Raw genomic sequence first — 26,011 nt, 5'->3', positions numbered from 1 at the left:
AGCATTGTGCACAATTTTTTAGAAAATAGGAACTCAAAACTTTGTTTCTAAGTAAGATTCTTCTTACATTGCCTTTATAGTTCAGGGAAATGAGCACTTTTCATAGTTTAACTATTTTTCTTTCTCTTCTCATTCCCTTTCCATATCCCTTTTATATTTCACCCACACCAAAATACCTTTCAGAAACACAAAGTAGATCTTTTCTACAAACTACGCCATGTGATGAATGAACTCATTGACCTTCGAAGGCAGCTACTGTCTGGTCACCTGACACAGGATCAGGTGCGGGAGGTTAAGCGGCACATCACCGTACGACTGGACTGGGGTAATGAGTAAGTATGACTATTACTTGGACATCTCTCAGTTTTATTGTAACTCAGTCCTCATAGAATTTAAACTTGAGTAAGCTTCTCTTTAATGATTCAAAGATAATATATCTTCTGTACAGTTTTTATAGGTATCATTGTTTCTTCCAGTTATCAAAGGGCATTCACTAGTTCTAGTCTTGACGTTTTCTTACCCTGTATTTTATTTCTGTTAAGAATTAAAGAGTTGGTTGGAGTTTACCCTCTGAGCTGTCTTCCAGGAGATAAACTCCTTTATTTTAAACCTCACTAATCAAAGTATACTTTAAAAAATTCTCTGATACTGAAGGGAAAAGGAGGGGGAGTCAGGAAAGATGGCTCAGCCGATAAAGATACTTACACTAAACCTCTCTACCTGAGTTTGAACCCCAGATCCCACATGGTGAAGTTCTCTGACTTCTGCTTGGGCAGCTCCATGCATACACACATAACAAATAAATGTATTCTCTGTGTGTGTGCATCTCTGTTAGTGTTTTTAAAATATATCTTCTAGCCATACAATGAATCTGTATAAATATCATTTATAAATGAGTATTTATACTTCAGAGTATTCTTAACTCATTTGTCATTCAGTAAGATTCCTGCATTTGTGCAGTGGATGTGATGATTTTCTGTGCCCTTAAAATAAAATTTGGGGGCTGGGGACATGGCTGTGTGGTTAGGAGCACAGGCTGCTCTTTCAGAAGACCCAGGTTCTATTACCAGCACTAATGTGGTGACTCACAACTATCTACAACTCCAATTCCAGGAGATCTACTGCTCACTTATGGCTTCTTTGACACCATAAATGCACATGATGCACAAACATACATGCAGGCAAAATGCACATACACATAATATAAAATAATTTTTTAAATAAAAAATTGAGGCTTTGTCATTATAAGTTGAAAGAGATTAAAGTTATTCCTAAATTTAGTAATTATTCATGTTCATTGAACTTTGAAGCAACCATGTTGTTTCCTACTTCAGATATATGTATGTACATACATATATTTAAATATTTATGTTCACTTTTCCAAACCAAGGCATTATTGAAATGATAGGAAAGAAAATGATTGGGAAGGGGTACCCTCCAATAAATGAGATATGTGAACCTATTTTTGAAAGGTAGGAAGTAGGCTATTTGACAGAAGAACTTAGTATAGGCAGAGAGAACTTTAGCGATGTTGGAGAAAGTCTGCTCTGAAGCCCCCAGAATCCAGGGTTATGAGAAGGACCTTAAAAGGTCATGCTAATGGTCTCAAAGTCTGTATGAAGAATAATCATCACGTGAGAAAAATTAATAGCCACTTGTTTCCCCTTTATGTAAGCAAATATTGAAACCAACAGCCTCAGAGAACTGGGCAACGGGAATAAGAATTGGGACCTATGTTTTGTGGCATTTAAATGTTTTGTAGTATCATGACCAGGTCCCCCACTCTTACCATAAAGGAAAGTCTCCCAGTTAGCTATTTAGAAACAAAAACTTCCTACATTTCTTACAGTGAATTTTACATACGAATGAACAATTAATTTCACTGATATTTATATAAATTATCTGTCAGGGAAGAGGGACACCAGGATTAACAAAATACCTAGACCTGGGGGGAAACGACTTCTCTTTTGAGAGGAATAGAAGTTCATTTACAAACTTTAACAACAAAACAAATTCCCTGCATTTAAAAATCAAGAAGCCTCATTGTGTAGAATAGAAAAATATGATTTCTAAAATAAAACATTTAGATAAATTTTGTGTTTAATTTCCTTGAGAATAAAACAAAAAAGATGGAAAACTGATGAGTGACTACATTTACTATTAGAGAGTAATTCCTGGGGAGATTTGAGATCAGATATAATTCCTAGAAAAAGAACAAGGACAATGAAATAGTATTTATAAAGAAACAAAAATTCCTCGAGTCCAAAATCAGCACCCTCCCAATAGAAGGGACTCACCATACATTTAAAGTTACAAATGGAGTTTTAAAAGAGTCAATTTTAAGGTACATATTTGTTTATCCTAGGGATGAAGAGAAATTCATTAAGGTCTTTAGATAGAAAAACAACTTCTCTTAGAAAAGAAAGTAATTACACTTGACTCAAAAATTTTATCAATAAAATCAAATACTGGAAGATAATAAAGTAGTTGCTTTAGGATTCCATAGGGGAAATGATAAACTAGCCAGGGTTTATAAGTAGTCACACTGATAGTGTCAAGACCAGTTAAAGCCATTTGTAGATAGAATAGCTCTCTCTCATTTCTTTTGGTGAAACTTGAGGAAAGAAACTGTAAAGTATATGAGTAAATCAGGAATGGTGGGTGGTGGTGGTGGCACACACCTTTAATTCTAGCACTTGGAAGGTGGGGCATGGGCAGGTGGATCTCTGTGAGTACAAGGCCAGCCTGCTTGGTCTATAGAGAGAGTTCCAGAACACCCAGAGCCACAGAGAGAAATCCTGTCTTGAAAAGCAAACAAAAAAGAGTAAATCAGGAAATACGAACTCTAATAAGTTCTGAATGGATCTGAGAGTGATAATTGTTATTACTAATAATAAGAGAAACACAATTTAAATTGGTTGTAGTTTTTCTGAAAGGACAGGATACTACCCTGGCTAGTTTTGCAACTGTACATTGTAATCTTCGTTATAAACTAAACTAGTTATATGCTATAGTATACATGAATTCAAGTACAGTGATCAATAGTGTTCTCTAAATTAATGACTTGAAACAATAAAAAACTAAGTAAAATACATGAAATTACAGTATAAGTAATGATTTTGCCTCTTCAGTCCCAAACACTAATTATATTATAAATTATATTATATATTGTATTTTCTTTAAGAATCAATAGCAGTAGCCAAGAGTGGTGATGTACAACTTCAATCCAGTACATTGGAGGAAGAGACAGAAGGATCTCTTTGAGTCTGAGATCAGCCTGATCTATAGAGTGAGTTCCAGGACAGCCAGAACTAAAGAGAGAGACCCTGCTTCAAAAACAAAAACAAACAAACAAAATATCAATAATAATAAATGAATGTGAATTGATGCCACTAATAGTTATACAATTCATTATGTTGCAAATTAACTACAACCATAAAACCAGTAGATAAATATCAGTCATCATTTTACTGCAAAACTTAGGAAACAAACCAATCATATTTTATAATATTAATGAGAATAATTTTAAAGTGATGTCTTAGAAACAAGTACAAATTATTTTTTAAGAAAACTAAGTACACTGGAAATACCTTTCAGTAGCTGTCAAACGATTTCATCTTTTTAACTTTTCCTCAGTGAAGTATGTTTATATAGGAGGGTAATATGTCAATTTTAAATAAATCAAAAAAGAAACATAATTGTAGCATGAATTCTAGTTGGTCTTAATAATAAAAACCCAGAGTCAGATATTAATGTCAGTGAATAATGCTGAAGATCAAAGAAGCAGAGAGACCAGTCACTAGAAAGTTCTTTTACCTCTACTAGTGCTCAGATCAAAGGGGCGATTCTGTCCCTCAGATTGCATCTCTCCAGACTGGTCTCCACCAAACTTCAGACTGCAGAGCTCTTGTCTCCTTCTGCTTTATAGTCCCCTCTCCACCCAGCCATATCACTCCTGTCTCCACCCTGCCTAGGGCTGGGATCCCAAAGTGCTGAGATCACCTTTGTGTTAAATCTGTTTCTCTTTTAGATTCTATCTTGTGTAGCCCAGGGTGGCCTTGAACTAACAGAGATCCCTCTGCCTCTGTCTGGGAGTCCTGGAATTAAAGGTGTGTGCCTCCACTCCCTGCCTTCTAGTGGCTTAACTCGGCACTCTGATTTTCAGACAAACTTTATTTGTTAAAACAAACAAAATATCACTACCTACAGTTCCATTTCTTTCCCTTCTTTCCTTGTTCTCCATCTTCCTTCTTCATGCACCCCTTCTTTCCTCCAGTTTTCTTCTTTTTCCCAATAGAAAATAAAGTAGAAACCTAAATGAAAATTTTATAGTTCTGTCTCTATTTTGTTGTTGCTTTATTTATTCTTCATTCATACAATACATCCTGACCACCACCTCCCCTCCCTCTGCTCTTCCCAATCTCCATCCCTTCCTCCTTCACTGCTCCTCCATTTCCCTTCAGAAGATAAGAGGCCTCACAGGGATATCAACTGAACACAGTATAACAAAATGTAATATGACTAGGTACAAACCTCATATCAGGTGACAAGGCAACCCAGTAGGAGAAAAAGGGTTCCAAGAACAAGCAAAAGAGTAAGAGATGCCCCCACTCCCACTGTTATGTTGTGGAATATTTATTTGACTTTGCAAAGATAAGTTACATTTGTTTAATGTAAGGATGTGTTTCATTTGTTTATGTTGCAGAATATTTGTTTAACTATGTAAAGATGTGTTCCATTTGTTTAATTGTGTAAAGATGCGTTACTGTTTTACCTTGTCTACCTAAGGCACCTGGTTGGTCTAATAAAAAGCTGAACGGTCAATAGCAAGGGAGGAAGTATAGGCAGAACTTCTGGGTAGGAAGAGTAATTAGGAGGAGGAATTTATGCTCTGGGAAGAAAGAAAGGGGATGCCAGGAAGATGCCAGGGGCCAGACAGTCAGACACACAGAGGAAGCAGAAAAGTAGAACATACAGAATAAAAGAAAGGTTTAAAGCTCTGATGGAAAATGTAGATAAATAGAAACAAGTTATATTAAGTTAAAAGAGCTAGCGGGACAGACATAAGATAAGGCTGAGCATTTATAATTAAAAAGAAGTCTTCATGTCTTTATTTGGGAGCTAGTTGGTGGCCCAAAGAAAATGCCAGCTACACTGTTATGAGTCCCAAAACATTCTCAAGCTAAACAACCACAATGTATATGCAGAGGACCCAGCAGAGACCCATGTAGCCTCCATGATTGTTGCTTCAGTCAATGTGAGCCCATATGAGCCTTGCTTAGTTGATTCTATGGGCTATACTCTCCTGGTATCCTTCAATCCTCTGGCTTCTACAATCTATCCATGACCCCTCTGACTCCTACAATCTATCTGTGACCCCTCTGGCTCCTACAATCTATCTGTGACCCTTCTGGCTCCTACAATCTATCCGTGACCCCGCTGGCTCCTACAATCTATTTGTGACCCTTCTGCCTCCTACAATCTATCCGTGATCCCTTTGGCTCCTACAATCCTTCCTTCCCCTCTTCTACTGGGTTCCCTGAGCTCCGCTTACTGTTTGACTGTGAGTCTCTGCATCATATTCTATCAGTTGCTGGATGAAACATCTCTGATGACAATTGGTCTAGGCACTAATCTGTCAGTAGAGCAAAATATCATTAGTAATTATTTCATTGATTTTGGGGATCTCTATTTAAACAAGCAAATAGTCAAATCTAAAATGTTTGCTCAGAAATTGAAGAACTGTTCCCTCTAGTTCTTGCTTGAACTTTAATTATTCCTTAATATTTAAAAAGAGAGATGATTTATTGTTAAGGTGTTTTTTTGCCATTAAGTTATATAAACGAGATTATTCCATCCCAAAGTTGAGTAAGAAAACTATATCCATCATTCTTGTGCACACCAGCATATTTCCATACTTTGTGTTCTATTGCTATCTAGGTGTCATAGAACACTGGCACCTAGCATATTTAATAGAGCACTGTCAGTGTCTGATGAGGACATTTTAATGTTTTATTTCACATAATTTTTAGTTATATGCTAAACTCTAATGCCTTTCCTATAAGCTCTGACATATTATAACTTGTTGTTTTAGAATCAATTCATAAGCTATTTGTTGAAATATGAGCGGCGATGGGGCTGCGTCCCCAACACCCTGGCCGCTCGGCTAGCTCATGCCAGAAATAACAACACACAAACTGTATTTATTTAAGAACTGCTTGGTCCATGAACTCTAACCCTTACAGGCTAATTCTCGCACCTGGACTAGCCCATTTCTAATGATGTGTGTAAGCACCCCAAGGTGCGCTTACCGGGAAGAATCTAGCCTCCGTCCATCCTGGTGTCTCTGCTCCAGAGAGCAGAGCTGTCCGGTCTCTCCGGGAACAGAGCAGAGTCTGACCTCACTTCCTCTTCCGCCCAGAATTCTATTCTGTTTCCTCCTCCCATCTATCTTTTAACCTATCAGGGCTAAGGAGTTCCTTTATTGCTTAACCAATGAAATCAACAGATTGATATATGACATTCCTACATCAGCTATTATAATAGTTATTGATAGTATATGTCATGCAGCACCTTGGCAAGTGTGGGGACCCATTGTTAACACTTACTGTAATGAAATACTCCTAAGACCTTCCAAGACAAAAGCTGTCTTACCTGGTAAGGCAATTATGACCAAGAAGTGGTTTCCTTAGTGTTCTATCATGTAGTAAGTGCTGGAACTGGCATTTGTACCTAGGACAACTCCTAAAACCCATACTTTTAGAGACTGTACCTGTTTGTGGTAGTCTTAAAATTCGGTTGCTTGTTACCAGTGTTTGTAGTTTAGATATTGTTTGGTTTTTATTTTATTTTTCTCCTAGTATTGCCTCTCCTTCTTTCCTTCCTATCCTCCCCTTTCTCATCCTATGTTTTTTTCTTAAAATTTAAAATAAATGCAGAACTTATTTCTAGACAGGCTTTCACTATGCAGGCTTTGAGATCACCTGCTTCAAGCTCTTGAGGACTGTGATTAAAGGTGTGTGCCACCATGCCCAACAGTATTGTGTTTTTATATTTTTAGGATCTATGATATAGGAAGTGTGTAATACAAAGTTGTGTTCAAGTGAACTGTTCATTCTCCCTTCTAAAGTATCCTATATAAAGAATAAATCCAACAATTATATTCAGTGTAGAGTTAAAAATAATACACCTAGTAATTAATTCCAATTTATTATTTTTCAATACCTTCCATAAACACTTTTTTCAATGTCTTTAGTTTCATCACTGTAGAAAATATAAAATAGGTAAATTAAAATTGCAGTAATCCAGAATTGACACAAGTAAACTGATTTTGCCTTAGAAAAATACTCAAAAGGAGAAATATTTTTAAAAGTTTTTATTGCTTATTTAAAAATAAGTTTTATTTTTATTTCTGAGATTATGTCACATCATTTCTCCCTTTTCTTTCCTCATCCCAAACCCTCTCATATATCCCTACTTGCTGTCTTTCAAATTCATGGCCTTTTTTCATTACTTGTCATAGTATGCATATATATGAAATATATGTGCATGTATTAATATACATATTTATTCTAAATACATCCTGATAAGTTTTATGATGTTACTCATATGTATGTTTTCATAGCTGACCATTTGGTATTGCCTGACCTATTGACATGCTTTTTCCTGGAGATTATTCTTCCCACACTCAGCATTCTTTCGTTGCCTGTTTTTCGTTGTATAAGGTTGAGTCTTGTGGCCTTTCTCCCATCTACTTTAGCATTTTATTGTTATTTCCTCGGTCAGTTCATGGTTTGGCAGTCATGTTTGTGATATTTTATGGGTGTAACTTCTGACATTACTAGAAGACATAATCTCACAGCAAATGTCCTGTTCCTTTGGCTCTTAGAATCCCTCTACTCCCTCTTCTGCAGTGTTCCATGAGCTTTAAGTGTGGGAGGGTTTTTGTATTTGTTTTTGTTTTTCTGGTAGATGTATCTATTGAGACTGGGCTCCACAACTCTGCATTTTGATTGGTTGTAATTTTCCGTAATAGGTTTTGTCTTTTGCATTGAACCTCCAGAGGAAGGAAGTATCCAACCATCCTACTCAGCTATGATACTTGTGAACAATCAGAATGGCATGATTAACCCTGAGTGTGTCTTAATGACATACACTCTTTTAAAAATTATAGAATTTTATGTGTTGCATTCTTTAGGTGGCAAGTTCAGGTTTGAATAACATTAAAAGTATTTTTAAACTTTTGTTGAATTAAAATTATGTGGTGGTGCATGGCTTTAATCTCAGTACTTGCGAGGCAGAAGCAGGTGGATTTCTGTGAGTTTGAGGTCAGCCTGATCTACAGAGTAAATTCCAGAACAGCCAAGGCTGTTACACAGTGAAACTCTTTCTTAAAAACAAATGTTTCTGTACATTATTTTGTTAAATGAAATTTTTACTGCAAAGTCAACAATTTTTAAATGAATCACTTATAATGTATAATTCTAGTTATTATTTTGTCTTATATTAAGTCTCACTTAGCCTGGCTTTGAATTTATAATTATTCTACCTTGGTATCCTGAGTGCTAGGTTTGTGCATACCTGCCATTATACTCTGCCTTTTCTTCTTTGATAATCTCACTAATTTTTCCCCTCCCCCCTCTTTTCTACCTCCACTATAAGATTTTTACCTATGACAATTCCTTCATATTTCTCTCTCTGATTTACTTTATGTCCTTTATTTATTGTGGTTAGAGTAAGTGCCATAAGCAGTAGTTTGGTTTGGAATACACAAAAAAATGTGTCATTCAATAAATTTCCCCTTAGTAGATTTTAAGCTAAGATTTCTGATTAAAGATTTAAAGATACAGTCTTTTTTTTCCTTTTAGGACATATAAAGGCAGCAGAGTATCAGTGACTTCTCAGGTTCTTCAGTGGTTAAGGTAGAGTCAGCAGCAGTTCTTCAAGAGTCAGGCAGTCTCTCTTTCCCTACCTTTCTTAAATTACACATTTTCTTATTATTTCCTAAACAATACAATAGAACAGCTATTTAAATAGCATCTACATTGTATATATTACAAGTGTAGAGATAACAAAGTATACGGAAAAGTTGTGTATTATACCCAGTTGTATTGAATATGCTTATGTATTATATACAGATTGTAACTCTATTATGTAATAGATTTTAACATCATTGTATTTGGGCATTCTTGAGGGCTTCTAGTACTAATCCCTTTTGGATAGATATCAAGAGACAGCTGTACATCTCTAAACTTCCAGTAGTTAAAGAAAATATATGAAATGTATGTTTTGTTCTCTCCCACCCTGCTTCCCCTTCCATTTGTTCTCCTCCCCTTATGGATACATATCTTTTTTTTTTTTTCGAGACAGGGTTTCTCTGTGGCTTTGGAGCCTGTCCTGGAACTAGCTCTGTAGACCAGGCTGGTCTCGAACTCATAGAGATCCGCCTGCCTCTACCTCCTGAGTGCTGGGATTAAAGGCGTGCGCCACCATTGCCCAGCTATGGATACCTATCTTATTATGTAACCTAGGCTAACTTACAACTCATTTATTGCCTCAGTGAGTACTAGGATTTATAGACACGGACCAATCTGCTTTTGTGTATGTCTGTTTTATTTTTTTAGAAAATATAAATGACTTGGAAAATATTTTTAAAGATAATTTTATAACTCCAGTTTTCCAACATAAATACTGGCGTGCTCTTTTCATTCTAAATTATAGTAATCATTTTGCTGTTAGTGCTTGCTTTTAACATGCTGTTAATATGCTTGCTTCTATCTTCCTCATAGTTTTGATTTTCCATTTTTACTTTACTATTATCTTGTAATTTGATACTTTTAGATCAGATACTTTGCTATGAACAAGATTACCTTAGTTTGTTTTCTGATGCCATGATAAAAATCACAAGATCAAAAGCAACTTGGGGAAGAAAGTGTTCATTTCCTCTTTCAGCTTATAGTTCATCCTGAAGGGGAGTAAAGATTTGAACTCTGGGCAAGATATAAAGCAGAGATCAGGGAAAAACACTGCTTACAGGGTTGCTTTTCATGGCCTGCCCAACCTACCCTCCTATAAAACCCAGTAGCACCTGCCCAGGGGTGATACTGTCTACAGTAGGTAGGCTCTCCCACATCAATTTTAATCAAGAAAATGTCCAACAGACTAGCTCACAGCCCAATTTAATGGAGACCTTTTCTCAGTGAGGTTCCCTCTTCCCAAATGACTCTAACTTGTGTCAAGTTGACAAAAACAAACAAACAGCACAAATAAATTATGTATTATTGGTAAAATAAGCCTACATTTTGAATGCACAACTCATGTTATTTTAAATGAGTAGGGGTTTGTGTACTGAACAAGCTTACAGAATTAATTTTGCTAACATTTTATGAAAAGTTTTATAGCTTAGTTAGAGTAGTTGTTGAAAAGTCCCATTGAATACTTTTGCCAGACAGTAATTCATAACCTTGTTGAGGTCAAGTGAACCATCTCTGAAACCCTGATAAGTAAGCTCTCTTCTTTAGAAAGAAATTCATATATGATCTTCCCCAGTCTAGTATTACAATCCATTTCATAGGCCCACAAACCTCTAACTTCACTGATCTTCAGGTTTAGAGCTAGTAAGAAGGAGAATATCAAACCGACTATAAATTGTATTAGATAAGTGAACCCAAAAATTTGGGGTCTAGAGAGTTCTTCCCACTGCCTAATGCTACCACACAATCAACTGAAAATTACCATCACTGTGGGATTCCCTTATATATGCTGCTGTGATTACCATTGATTAATAAAGAAACTGCTTTTGGGCCTGAAGCAGGACAGAACAGAGGTAGGTGGGAAAACTAAGCTGAATGCTGGGATGAAGAAGGCAGAGTCAGAAGAAGCCATGTAGCACTGCCAGAGGCAGATGCTGGAACTTCACCCAGTAAGCCATAGCCACGTGGCGATACACAGATTAATAGAAATGGGTTAATTAATATGTAAGAGTTAGCCAACAAGAAGTTAATGGGTCAAACAGTGATTTAATTAATACAGTTTATGTATGGTTATTTCGGGGCTGAGCAGCCAGGAACAAACAAACAGCCTCCTACAACACATCACTTCTTTTTTTCCCCCATCCAAAATCATATCTTCTAAATTCTGTTGCTCAAGTAGTAGTATTTCTTAAACCTCTATCTAATGTTAAAGATATTATAGCTTATATATCTTAAGATTTACCAATGTTAGTATTAAATTGGAAACAATATACAGGTAAACTAAAACACGTTTCTTTTTTTAAATTTTTAAATAACATTATTTTTCATTTATTTTATTTACCAACTATTTTCCCTCCCTCCTCTCCTCTCAGTGCAGTGCTTGTCTGTGGGTCTCTGCCTCTGCTTCCATCAGTTACTGGATAAAGTATCTCTGGTGGCAATTAGGGAAGTCACCAATCTGCTTACAGTAGATGGCCAGTTGAGGCGCCCTCTCCACCATTGCTAAGTCTTAGTTGGGATCATCCTCTCTAGGATGTGATTTTTGTTTTGTTTTGTTGAGACAGAATCTCACTGTATAGTTCTGGCTGTCTTGGAACTAGCTTTGAACTCACAGAAGTCTTCCTGATTCTGCCTTTATGTGCTGGGATTAAAGGTGTGCACCACCATGCTAGGTGCTGGGACATGATTTTTATGTGTTGATTTTTTTCATTGTAATGAAAATAATGCAAAATTGAACCTTGAATATACTAGTATGGTGTGAGAAATATAAAAATAAAAATGGCTTATTTGTCTAATAAAAAGTATTCTTAATGAAATTAAGTATTATTATAACCATATTAAATGGAAGCTTTTTGTAATTACCAGTAGAACTGCTTAGTAACTAGAATTGTCTTAAAATCCCTAGCTTCATTCATTTGCCCCTAAGTGAACACAATTAGATGTTGCTATATAAAAGCATGTCCCTTCTAGGGCAGTGCTTGAAGCTCTGTCTACAAAATCATGAAAGACATAGGTTTTCAGTTCCACATAGAGAGATGAGTAATCTGAGCATTTGCAACTGATTGTGGTCTTTCTCTTTATTAGGCATTTGGGCCTGGATTTGGTGCCTCGGAAGGACTTTGAAGTAGTGGACTCAGACCAGATTAGTGTCTCGGATCTCTATAAAATGGTAAGAAGTCTTAAAAAGGGATGGATTGTTCCTTTACAGCTATTTTTTCCTTTGTTTTTAAAACATTTTAATTTTTTTATTCATTTTACATACCAGCCACAGTTACCCCCTCCCTTGGTTCCTCTCCCTCCCTCCTCTTCTCCTACCCCCTACTTCCTCCCCACCCCACCCCCTTACCCACATTTCAGAGAGGGTAAGGGCCATGAGGAGTCAACAAAGCCTGGCACATCCAGTTGAGGCAGGACTAAGCCCCTCCCTGCTGCATCAAGGCTGAGCAAGGCATCCCACGATAGGGAATGGGTTCCAAAAAACCAGCTCATGTACCAGGGATGGATCCTGGTCTCGCTGCCAGGGGCCTCACATACAGACCAAGCCACACAACTGTCACACACATGCATAGGACCTAGTTTGGTCTCATGCAGGCTCCCCAGCTATCATCAGTCCAGAAGATCATGAGTTCCCAGAAGCTCAGGTCACCTGTCTCTGTGGGTTTCCCCATCATGACCTTGACCCCCCTACCCTCGCTCATGTAATTCCTCTTTCCTCTCCTCAACTGGACCCCTGGAGCTGGCCCAGTGCTTGGCTGTGGATCTCTGCATCTGCATCCATCAGTTATTGGAAAAAGGTTCTACGATGATAATTACGTTAGTCATCAATCTGTTTACAGGGGAAGGCCAGTTCAGGCACCCTCTCCACTATTGCTAGGAGTCTTAGCTGGGGTCTTCCTTTCTCCCTAACCCCATAATGGCTCCCTCTATCAAGATATCTCTTTCATTGTTTTCCTTCTCTGTCCCTCCCCCAACTCCATCCAGTTCCCTTATGTTTTCATCTTCCATCCTCTCCCTCTACCCTTCTCCCAGTTTATCCAGGTGACCTTATGTATTTCCCCTCCTAGGGCAATCCATGTGTTCCTTTTAGGGTCTTCCTTGTTCCTCAGCTTCCCTGGGACTGTGGATTGTAGCCTGGTTGTCCTTTGCTTTACATCTAATATTCATTTATGAGTGAGTACATACTGTATTTGTCTTTCTGAGTCTGGGTTACTTCACTCAGGATGATTTTTTTTCCTAGTTCTACCCATTTGCCTTCAAATTGCATGATGTCATTGTTTTTTACAACTGAGTAATACTCCGTTGTGTAAATGTAGCACATTTTCTTTATCCTTTCTACAGTCGAGGGGCATGTATGTTGTTTCCAGGTTCTGGCAATTATGAACAGTGCTGCTATGAGCATTGTTGAGCAAATGTCCTTGTGGTATGAGTGCGCATCCTTTGGGTATATGTACAAGAATAATATTGCTGGATCTTGAGATAGATTGCAACATTTTTTAAACTGTCCTTTTGCTTCTGTCTCTGTATTTAAGAAACAACTAGTTTTACTCTGGCATCATACTTTCCAAGTGAAAATACAAAGCAGGAATGTTGAGCTCACTATACTTTCTAGGGGGTCACTTCTCTGTTAATTCTACTCTGCTGTTTTTTTTTCTGCCACTTGCAATAGTTAATAGTATATATCTCTGTCTTGCCTTTTATAATGAAAAGATGATTGATGTTGCAAAGAGCCAGTTGTTAGTTCAAACAGTGACTGAAAAAAAGTGATTGAAAAAAAAAGTGATTGAACCTGGAAATAATACACTTATCTTTCTAGAGACATGATGTTGTTAAGAAGCATATTTAGAGTCCTGCTCTCAGTCACAATCCTCATAGTGTGTATATGTGGTCTATAAGCAGTTAGAAAGTTGATAGAACTCAAGTTCTCTTAACTTACACTGGTTTCCATTCTTGTGATGAACATTGAGGATGATGACAAAGCCTATAAAAATCTGATAGATCCTTAGATGTACGTTAGTTATTTTAAAAACATTCTAAACAAATAAAAATGACCTCCAATTAATGTCATTTTCTAGTTATGATATTGAATTGTAAACTCAGACTAAAGTAAGGATACTAAATTAAATTAATAAGGCTTAAACCCCAGTTGTATTATTTAGTAGTTGTGTGACAGTTAATTAACCACTTCTAGCAATAGATCATGTATTTCTGTAAAGAACCTAAATCATATAACAATTATAGAATTATGACATTGTATATGACTAAATATGTATAATACTTTGGACATAAAGTAGAAGATCACTGGATCTAAGTAACCATTTTAATGAAAATATCGATGGGTTGACTGATAAACACAGTTATATTTTACATGCTGGATAATAAAGTAAAAAAATGATGTAAAATACAGTAGAAATTTAAGGTAAGAACTTCAGACTAAGGAAATTTATTTTTAAGAGTTTATAGTGATTCAGACTGTATGATGGAAGCTGCAAGAAAGTGAAATATTTTTATAGAGCATAAGACTGATTACAGCTATTGTGAACCTATGTTTGAAGGTCTTAGTGGATAGATAGATCATAAGTAACTACCATTGCATGTGCTGCATGGCATAAATAAGGTGTATGCTGATGTTATTAGAATCAAGATTGGTATTCTGGGGACCAGAAAAGATAAGGAAGGAACTTCCAAAATGACACACAACAGACGAAAATAGCAGTTTCAGGAAGTGTGAGACATTTGATAATTTTGGCTAAGAAGGAGTCAGGAGCCAAATTGTGAAGAGCTTTGTAGGCTCCAGTTAGGGGCTTGATAGAACATGATAGTGACATGGCAAGTTTTTCAGATCATAAAATAGAACTGCAAAGAAGTCATTTCAGTTCAGTAGTTCAACCTAGAGCCAGGACAGTGGAAGTAGAAAGAAGTTGTTGAATATTGAATATACTTAGGTTTTAGAGTTAGAGTTATTGACAGAATGAAATGGTATGCGTGTGTACAGGGAAGAGCTAGATTAAAGAACAGTGACTCCTGTGTTTTATCTGCCCAGATGATAAAAGTACAATGGGGGACTATATAGAAGAATCAGATTTGGGGGTAACCAATGAGGAACCAAGAGTACTGGATTTTTTTTTAATTTTTAAAAATTTGGTGTAAACTTCCCAAAAACTTGTATTTAAAGTCTGTGGTTCAGGAGTAAAGTTTAGCTGTAGTAATTTTAGAGACATCAGGAAAAATATCTATATTTGTAGCTCAGCAAGAAGATTGCTTTCTTTTCCAAATATTTCTAAATGAAACCCAATGATAATAGAGCTCACATAGAACTTTTACATAGCCAAACATGAACGAACAAAAATTCCTACATAAAAGTTAGAGAAGAGAACAAGTAATATGTGGAAGACTCGGGAGAAAACAGGGATTCTTGTCAACAAAGAAGAAAGGAGAGAACAAGTATAAACAGAGTACAGTAACCCACACAGCTTTTAAAAATGTAAACCACCTGAGGTAATGCACACCTTTAATCCTAGGAGAGGTAGGCAGATCTCGGAGTTCAAGGCCACCCTGCTAGACAGAGTGAATATCAAGAGATCTAGGGCTACATAGAGAAATCCTGTCTCACAAAACCAAAAGAAAACAATTAAACAAAGGTCATTAGAAAAAATATGGTATAGAAGGAAGGGGAAATGAAAAAAAGAAAGTGGGACATGAAAAAAAAAGAGTCAAAGAACACAGAGAACTGCTTTAAAATGATGTAGTAGTAGGAGCGGCGAGGCTGCGTCCCTGGCACCCGGCCGCCAGCACGGCTAGCTTTACCCGAAATAATTGCACGGAAACTGTAATCTTTTAAACACTGACTGGCCCGCTATCTGTAGTCTCTTACTGGCTAGCTCTTACATATTAATCTAACCCATTTCTAATAATCTGTGTAGCCCACGAGGTGGCTTACCAGAGAAGATCTTAACCTGCGTCTATCTGGAGTGGGAGAATCATGGTGACTCTCTGACTCAGCTTCTTTCTCCCAGCATTCTGTTCTGTTTACTCCACCCACCTAAGGGTTGGCCTATCAAGGGGCTTAGGCAGTTTCTTTATTAATAAGAAATCACTCCCACATCAAAATGGTATCTTTTTGACCTGAGGAGGATATTGCCCCATAAACTCTCAATAGCTATGATTACTTATAAAAGACTTACACAAGACTGTACAAGTCAACATACCAGCATAGTTGGGTATAGAACACAAAAACTTCTGCCCCTATTTTAGAAGCTACAGGTAGATGATAACCATCGAGGAAATGAGAATTGAGCCCTCAACAGGTTGCCTATACTCAAGTGGTCAGTTCTAGTCCCATGTATATAAAGGCAACAATAATAGACTCAATAGGATATAAACAATGCACACCCACAAAACAATTATAATTATAGTAGAAAAGGACATGAATTTGAAAACAGCATCAAAATAAGATGCAAAAGGATAAGGTAGGTGGTTTAGTGGTTAAGAGCATTTACTACTCTTCCAGAGGACTGTTTTTATTCTTGGCACCTGCCAGTGTGGCTAATAGTGATTTGTAACTCCAGCTCCCAGATATTTGATGCCTCTGGCCTCCGTAGGAACCTGCAGTCATGGAGACACATATAACTACATGTTTTAAAATCATAGAAAAGAAATTGTAAGACAATAAAAGTAAAAGAGAGAAGTTACAAAGATGAGCATTTCAATCTCAGTATAATGGGATTAATGGACTTTCAGAAGGAAAAAAACAGACATTTATTTTTTATTTTATGTGTATTGTTTTTTTGCCCACATGTCTGTGTTGAGGGTGTCAGAACATCTGAAACTGGAGTTACATGCAGGCAGTTATGAGCTGCCATGGAGTCGCTGAGAATTAAACCCGGTTCCTCTGGAACCTGAATCATCTCTCCAGCCCCAAGAGTCACAATTGTTAACACTGTCTCCGGTGTATACATCAAATAGTTAGTTATATTATTAATACTGTGTCCAAAGATGCATAGGTTTGTTTTCTTTTTTTTAATTTTTTAAAAAAATTTTTAAAATTTATTTAACTTTATGTGTATTGGTACAAAGGTGTCAGACCCCCTGGAGCTGGAGTTACAGACAGTTGTGAGCTGCCATGTGGGTGCTGGGAATTGAACCTGGGTCCTCTGGGAGAACGGCCAGAGCTCTTAACCCCTATAGGTTTGTTTTCTTATTGGTATATTTGATAGACTAAATTTACTAGAGATTGTAAAGGTCTGGAAACATCTCAACCAGAGAAAAATTGGCAGGAGGAATAATGTAGTCTATGAATTTCATAATTTTTTAGTGTTATTTTCATATTTATGCTATTAGAATGAAAAGATAAATAGAATAATAGTTTGCTTCCTTGAAAGCTCATAGTCTAAAGTTAAGTAGTAAATATGGAAACATTAATGAATTAAAATTCTGATACAAGTGATGATTGCCACTAAGAGGGAGGTTTTATCAAACCTGTTTGTTTTGTAAAGTTTATTTTTCGTCGAAATTAAGCCAAGAGCTTTGTGCATGTTAGATAAGTGCTCTATCATTGAGTTATATTTCCAACCCTTAAAGTTTTTAAAAACTAATTCATATGTCAAGTTTTCTTTTGTAAATATAGATTCTGAGAATAATTTACCCAGTTATTAGATACTTGATTTTATTACTTTAATATGTATCATAGGAAAATAAAGTTTCAGGAACAGACATTAATTGACAATTGTAATTATCTAATGTTGCTAATAATGTACATAGATTATTATGTATGACATTTAATTATTATTTAATTTTAACTAGTTATTATAGCTAAATGTATTTGAGTGAAATGAAGTAATTCAATTGAAATAATAATTTTTATCTTGGTATATGAAGCACTGAATGAGTTCTGCTACATACCTATAGGGTGGAAACAATTATTAAGAGTTTACTAGTACACATAGTAACCGTTAGTGATTTTGTGATGTCATGATGCTCTTGAACAGGATTTACTTTTCAGCATGATTGACTTGTCCCTGTAATATACCTGTGAGAATAATACCAGTTAAAGGAATAATAGGAATATTAGATATAATTGCAATTATCTATTTCTAATATGATAGGTACTATATTGAGTTAATCCTTTTATAATATTATTGGTACTGTATTGCGGTAACCCACATACATTTCTGTGAAGTTGATTTAAGCCCAAATTTTATAGACGAAAAAATACCCATCTAGTAAACATGAGTCAAGATCCAAAACCAGAACTAACTTCTGTAATTAAATTCCTAACTTACAATAGAATACTAATTGCCACTATGTAATTTGAGCCTCAAAAGAACTTCCTAGGGGATCACTGAAGTTCACTGGTCAGCAGGTCTAGCCAACTGGACAAGTTTCAAGTTGACAGAGAACCCTAACCTGTCTCAGAGATGAAGGTGGAGAACAACTGAAGAAGATACTCAGTATTGACCTCTCTCTTATATGTATACGTGCACACACACACACACCTGAACCAGCATTCTGGGAAAGACGAAACAGGTTCTTACCTTTTATATTGGAGGGAAATTTTTATTGGAAAGATTGAGTTTTCTAAAAAATTTCACAGCCTAGGTGTGGGGGAAGAGCCCCCACAGTGAAGGAGCTGAAGCCCCTTCACATACCCTCACCCTCCTTACTGACATCGTGTTCCAGTTCCTGCTTGGATTCCATTTGAGCGAAGCAGTTGCAATGTTTCTGTCTCAGAACTGTGACATGCATGTTAAGCTTGGCTAAATACTCAAAGATATTAAGAATTTGAAAAGGACTTGGAAGCCTAGAAGAAACATCCTAGTTCCTGATGCTTACCCCAGCATTGCATTTGAATCCACTGGTTCCACCTGGGGGGAGGGGGCTTCTTCCTTTACAGCCTCATCTCAAAGCTTTTGTATTCCTCTTCAGCCTCAAACCCTGTGTGTTGCCTCAGAGCCAACATGGGGCCAGAGCTAAAGAGTCACCCCTTGTATTTCCAGAAGCCTTCTTATTTCCTGTATCTTCCTCCCAGCTATTCAGAGGTTCCAAGACAGGAAATATGATGCTGGATTAGCAAGCACAGCCTTTAATTAGAAGTTGTTTACATGTCTTTTGGAATTTCTACCACTTACTGTCAAAAGAAAAATAGAGCTTTGGATAGCTGATCCAAGAAATAATGCTGATTTCACTGTCTAGCAGGTACTGTGGATATTGTTAGATATTTATTGTTTCAAAGTACTTAAAATTAGTTTCTCAAAAAAAAGCATTCACAGCCTATGTGATAGAACTTAAATTGTAGTCTTTATCTTATATCTTCAGCCAGTGATAAGGAACAACATAGACAGATGTTTGGGAGATTTTGTTAAAGGGCGGCATTGTAGAAAGCCTGAAGGAACGTCATCCATCAGCAAAGAGAATTATACAAAGTGAGAGAGACTGCCAAATCAGAAGTCTGGTAACAAGCAACCACCTATATGTGGCCTTTGTACAGAGGGCTTTACATACGGGCTTTACCATCTTCTTATGTAACTTCAGCAAACCAGTCCTTTACTCTTGAGCTTTAGTTGTCTCTATAAAATATGAATAACACTGATTTAAGTGAGATCATGATTATAATAGGCATAGTAGACTGCCTAGGTAAGAGAGGTACTTAATAAGAGTTAGTTTCCTCCACCATAGAGTAAATCTTTCTCTATTTCTTTCTTTCCTTAGCATTTATCTAGCCGACAGAGTGTACAGCAAAGCACATCTCAAGTAAGTGTCTTCCTCAAACCTCCCACTTTTGTCCTTTAAGTCTTTCTTTTATAAGATCATACATGTGGAAACACCAAGAAATGACAAACACCATTTTCTTCTGGGAGGTGCACTTTGTAATTAAAAATTTTAGGACATATATGAAATAATGGGTTTCTTTTCTTTTCTTTTTTTTTTTTTTTTTTTTGGGGGGGGTTTTCAAGACAGGGTTTCCCTGTGTAACAGTCCTAGCTGTCCTGGAGCTAGCTCTTCTAGACAAGGCTGGCCTCGAACTCATAGGAATTCATCTGCATCTGCCTCCTGAGTGCTGGGATTAAAGGCGTGCGCCACCATAGCCGGGCCAACATAATGGGTTTCTTTAAGACATTTTCTCTTTCTTTCTTTCTTTCTTTCTTTCTTTCTTTCTTTCTTTCTTTCTTTCTTTCTTTCTTTTTCTTTTTTTTATTTTCGAGACAGGCTTTCTCTGTAGCTTTTTTGGTTCCTGTCCTGGAACTAGCTCTCTTGTAGACCAGGCTGGCCTCGAACTCCCAGAGATCCACCTGCCTCTGCCTCCCAAGTGCTGGGATTAAAGGCGTGTGCCACCACCGCCCGGCTTTAAGACATATTCATAGCATGTATATTATCATATTCAGCTCATATTTATTCCTTAAAACCTCGATTGTCTTACACTTTCATTCTGAAGGGCTTTGGTGTCCAAGACCTTTGGCCGATCTCCATTCTTCTGTGCAAATTTATATAAGAACAGTTAAAAGAAAGTAGACTGAGGAACTAAAAAGAATTCATTTGGGAAAAGATAAAAATGATATCTGGAATTGTTACTATTACCACCTAACAGTACAAGTCTGCTATAGTAGTCCATATTGCTAGAGAAAACATTCAGTCTTACCTATTTAATAATCCCATTTGTCAGTATAATGAAACTTAGTAATTTTTTGTTCCTTAATAATAAATATAATGAGTAATTAAAATATAAATCACAACATTTTACTTTCCTCAATAGGTAGATACAATGCGCCCACGCCATGGGGAAAGCTGTCGGATGCCAGTACCACATCATTTCTTCTTCAGCCTGAAGAGTTTCACCTATAATACCATTGGGGAAGATACTGATGTCTTCTTTTCTCTCTATGACATGAGAGAAGGCAAACAGATAAGGTAAGAGTCCTAGGAGGTTCTTGTGAGGTGTATATTTATATTTACTCTGAAGGCAACTCTGGCCTTCAGAGTAAATGTATCAAGGTGATTAAACAAGATAAACTAGCTTTGTCTTATTAGCTTGGACTTTGGCTCCAGTTCCAGTAGCACTTGAAGTCATCCAAATCACCCCATGTTGTGTTAACTTTCCATCACTCTGACAACATATCTAAGGTGGGCAAGTTACAAGGAAGAAAGATTTATTTTAGTCACTGACTCAACGGTTTCAGTCCATGGGTAGCTGTCTTCATTGCTTTTAGGTTTGTTGTAAGGTAGAAGACCACAATGGGGACACAGGATGAAGTAAAACTGCTCACTACATGGCAAAAGGAAGCAGAAAGAAACAGAGAAAGAGCTGGAGTCTCAGTATGCTCTGAAGTGGCATGGTTCATTCACTTACTTCCTCCAGCTAAGTCTGACCTCCTATAGTTTCCTATCACATCCCAGTAATATCACCAGGTGAGCATAAAGCTTTAAACAGAGTCCTTGGAAGGATGTTCCAGAAAAGAACTAACTATAAATAGCTTCTATTTCTTCTATACCTAATTCCATATTGGAAGCTCAGAGTAAGTTTTGGCTATCACTACCTCAGAAAAATACGTTGTGTTTAATGCTAGAGAAAAGACAGAGGAGAAACATATGGGCAAAGAGAATGTAACAAAGATGCCCAGCCCCAGAGGACAGAAGTCACTTGGTCTTGGCTTGCTTTGGTTTTGTGTGAGAGAGCGTATAGAGAAAAAGTCTGTGAGTGTTTTATCTGAGGGCAGCTTCAGTCCACAGTGCTATAGTAGCCCTGCAAGAGGGAGTGCATCTTCTGAGCAGAAAGGAAGGCTAACATTTTCATTTGCTTTTGCTTTGGTTTAGAAAAAGGGCAACACAATGAATTGAAACATAGTAGACTGTTTTGGCCTAAATAACTACGGTACTACTTTCTCACTTCATGGGGATGGGAAAAATTAAGGAGGCCCTAGGCTTACTTTGACCTAGCAGGCACAAAGATCTGGTAGTATGTGGTGACATTTGTAGCCAAGATTTATTTTAGAGAATTCAGACATTTCTCTGTGGTCATTTACTAAATGAAGCCAAGAGAAAAAAATTTTGGGATATTTTATATTACTTGAGAATTTTCTTTGAAGTACTTTAATGAGCTTTTTTGTCCTTTTATTTTAATTTACTTTTAGAAGTATATGTTACACATAAAAATTTTTTCATAAAAGTTAAAACCATATGAAAGAAAAAGTTAATTTGGCAGGCGGTCTTGGCGCATGCCTTTAATCTCAGCACTCAAGAGGCAGAGGCAAGTGGATCTCTGTGAGTTTGAGGCCAGCCTGATCTACAAAACCAAAACTGTTATACAGAGGCACCTTGTCTTGAAACAAAAATAAAATAAAATAAAATGAAAAGAAGTAAAAAGTTAGTTTGCATGCTCCACAGTGCTCTGATTCTGACAAAAAAAATAAATAAATGAAAGCACTGCTTGCATTTAGCTATAAATAGATTGATACACTACTGATCAAGGCATGTGAGTAGTGATAATATCTATGGTTACTAAGATAAAGGAGGGAGGGCACTTGTTGGTTCCCAGCCACCCAACCAGCTTAGACCCGAAATAATTATACAGAATCCCAAAGAAGAAAAAAAATGCACAAATTAGCATCACCAACAATGAAAACTAAATTAACAGAGATAGCAATCACTGGCCATTAATATCCCTTAATGTAAAGGGACTCAACTCACGTATAAAAAAGCACAGGCTAACAGATTGGATACAAAACCAGAATCCATCCTTCTTCTGCATGCAATAAACACGTCTCAACCTCAAAGACAGACATTGTCTAAGAGTAAACGGTTGGGAAAAAATATACCAATCAAATGGACCCAAGAAACAAGTGGGTGTAGCTATCCTAATATTCAACAAAATAGACTTCAAGCTAAAATCAGTCAAAAGAGACAAAGAAGGTCATTTCGTATTAGTCACAGGAAAAATCCATCAAGAGGAAATGTCAATACTGAACACCTATGCCCCCAATACAAGGTCACCTTTATATGTGAAAGAAGCACTTCTAAAGCTTAAATCATACATTAAACCCCACACACTAATTGTTGGAGACTTCAACACTCCCCTCTCACCACTGGACAGGTAAATCAGACAAAAAATGAACAGAGATGAGAACTAACAGATGTTATGACTCAGATGGACTTAACAGACATCTATAGAATATTCCATCCAAACAGAAAAGAATATACCTTCTTCTCGGCACCTCATGGAAACTTCTCAAAAGTTGATCACATACTCGGTAACAAAACAAACCTCAACAAATATAAAAAATTGGAATAACCCAGTGTACCTTATCAGATAACCATGGTATAAAACTAGAAGTCAACAACAATACTAATTCCAGAAAACCCACAAACACATAGAAATTAAACAGTGCTCACCTGAATCATCAATGGGTCAAGGAAGAAATAAAGAAATTAAAGACTTCCTAAAATTCAATGAAAATGACCACACAACATACCCAAATTTATGGGACACAGTGAAAGCAGTGTTAAGAGGAAATTTCATAGCACTAAACGCCTACATAAAGAAGCTGGAAAAATCCCACACTAGTGAATTAACAGAACATTTGAAAACTTTACAAACAAAAGAAACAAACTCACCTAAGAGAACTGGACGGCAGAAAATAATCAAAATGAGAGCTGAAATCAACAAAATAGAAACAAAGAAAACAATACAAAGAATCAATGAGACAAAAAGCTGGTTCTGTGAGAAAATCAATAAAATAGACAAACTTTTATCCAAACTAACCAAAAGGCAGAGAGAAAATATACAAATTAACAAAAGCAGAAATGAAAGGGGGGACATAACAACAGACACAGAGGAAATACAGAGAATTATCAGGTCATATTTCGAAAACCTATACTCTACAAAATTGGAAAGCTTAAAGGAAATGGACAACTTTCTGGATAAATATCACTTAAATTAAATCAAGACCAGACAAGCAAATCAAACAGACCTATAACTGCTGAAGAAATAGAAACAGTCATCAAAAGTCTCCCCACCAAAAAAAAAAGCCCAGGATCAGATGGTTTCAGCTCAGAATTCTACAAGACTTTCAAAGAAGAACTAATACCAATCCTCCTCAAATTATCCCACACAATAGAAACAGAAGGAACATTGCCAAACTCTTTATGAGGCTACAATTACCCTGATACCCAAACCACAGAAAGACATTACTAAGAAAGAGAATAACAGACCAGTCTCACTCATGAACATTGATGCAAAAATACTAAATAAAATACTGGCAAATCAAATCCAAGAACACATCAGAACCATCATTCAACATGATCAAGTCGGCTTCATCTCACAAATGTAGGGATGGTTCAGCATATGACAATCTGTCAACATAATCCACCATATAAACAAACTGAAAAATAAAAATCATATGATCATCTCAGTAGATGTCAAAAAAGCTTTTGACAAAATACAACATCCCTTCATGATAAAGGTCTTAGAGAGAGCAGGGATACAATGAACATACCTAAACATAATAATGGCAATATACAGCAAGCCAACAGCCAAGGTCAAACTAACTGGAGAGAAACTCCCAGCGATTCCACTGAAATCAAGAACAAGACAAGGTTGTCTACTCTCTCCATATCTATTTAATATAGGTCTTGAAGTCATAGCTTGATTTCCAAAGGGAAATCAAGAGGATACAAATTAGAAAAGAAGTCAAACTCTCAGTGTTTGTTGATGATATGATAGTTTGCATAAGTGATCCTAAAAATTCTACCAAGGAACTTCTACAACTCATAAACACTTTCAGCAGTATAGCAGGATACAAGATTAACTCAAAAAAATCAGTAGCCCTCCTGTACATAGATGATAAAAGGGCTGGGTAAGAAATCAGAGAATCAACACCCTTCACAATAACCACAAATAGTTTAAAATATCTTGGAGTAACTCTAACCAAACAAGTGGAAGACTTGTATGACAAGAACTTTAAATCTTTAAAGAAAGAAATCGAAGAAGACACCAGAAAGTAGAAAGCTCTCTCATGCTCTTGGGTAGGCAAAATTAACATAGTTAAAATGGCAATCTTACCAAAGGCAATCTACAAATTCAATACAATGCCCAACAAAATCCCAGCAGAATTCTTCAAAGACCTTGAAAGAATGGTACTCAACTTCATATGGAAAAGCAGAAACCCCAGGACAGCCAAAACATTCCTGTACAATAAAAGAACTTATGAAGGCATCACAATCCCTGACATCAAACTCTACTACAGAGCTACAGTATTGAAAACAGCCTGGTATTGGCATAAGAACAGACAGGAGGACCAATGGATCTGAATAGAAGACCCAGATATCAATCCACACATCTTTGAACACCTGATCTTTGACAAGGAAGCAAAAAACATCAAATGGAAAAAAGAAAGCACAAGTGGTGCTGGCATAACTAAATATCAGCATGTAGTAGAAGAATGAAAATAGACCCATATATATCACTATGCACAAAACTCAAGTCCAAATGGATCAAAGACCTAAACATAAAGCCAGCCACACTAAACCTTACAGAAGAGAAAGTGGGAAATACACTTGAACACATTGGCACAGGGAACCACTTCCTAAATATAACCCCAGCATCACAGACACTGAGAGAAACAATAAATGGGACCTCCTGAAACTGAAAAGCTTCTGTAAAGCAAAGAACACGATCAATAAGACAAAATGACAACCTATAGAATGGGAAAAGATCTTCATCAACCCCACATCAGACAGAGGTCTGATCTCCAAAATATATATATATATATAAAAAACTCAAGAAATTTGGCACCAAAAGAACACATAATCTAATAAAAAAAATTGAGGATAGACCTAAACAGAGAACTGTCAAGAGAGGAATTTAAAATGGCTGAAAGAAATTTAAGGAAATGTTCAACATCCTTAATCATCAGAGAAATACAAATCAATACAACTCTGAGATTCTGTCTTACACCTGTAAGAATGGCCAAGATCAAAAACACTGATGACACCTTATGCTGGAGGGGTTGTGGGAAAAAGGGAACACTTCTGCATTGCTGGTGGGAATGCAA

General features: G+C 36.7%; 1 protein-coding gene across 1 annotated transcript in view; it reads left to right on the top strand.

Annotated features, from left to right (window-relative positions):
• The window catches only part of Dock3 (dedicator of cytokinesis 3), a 367,607-nt gene that overhangs the window by 176,861 nt on the left and 164,735 nt on the right, over positions 1 to 26,011 (top strand). Inside the window, exons 6-9 of the mRNA XM_050139541.1 lie at positions 184 to 332; positions 12,057 to 12,141; positions 19,677 to 19,718; positions 20,719 to 20,873. Of these exons, the coding sequence (XP_049995498.1) occupies positions 184 to 332; positions 12,057 to 12,141; positions 19,677 to 19,718; positions 20,719 to 20,873 (431 nt within the window). The remainder of the gene's footprint in view (positions 1 to 183; positions 333 to 12,056; positions 12,142 to 19,676; positions 19,719 to 20,718; positions 20,874 to 26,011) is intronic.

Source organism: Alexandromys fortis, unplaced genomic scaffold, assembly GCF_014885135.2.
Source record: "Alexandromys fortis isolate MF-2015 unplaced genomic scaffold, M_Fortis_MF-2015_v1.1 scaffold_36, whole genome shotgun sequence".
Taxonomy (NCBI): domain Eukaryota; kingdom Metazoa; phylum Chordata; class Mammalia; order Rodentia; family Cricetidae; genus Alexandromys; species Alexandromys fortis.
The sequence above is the reverse complement of the archived record's forward strand: the minus strand, read 5'-3'. Positions and strand labels throughout refer to the sequence as shown.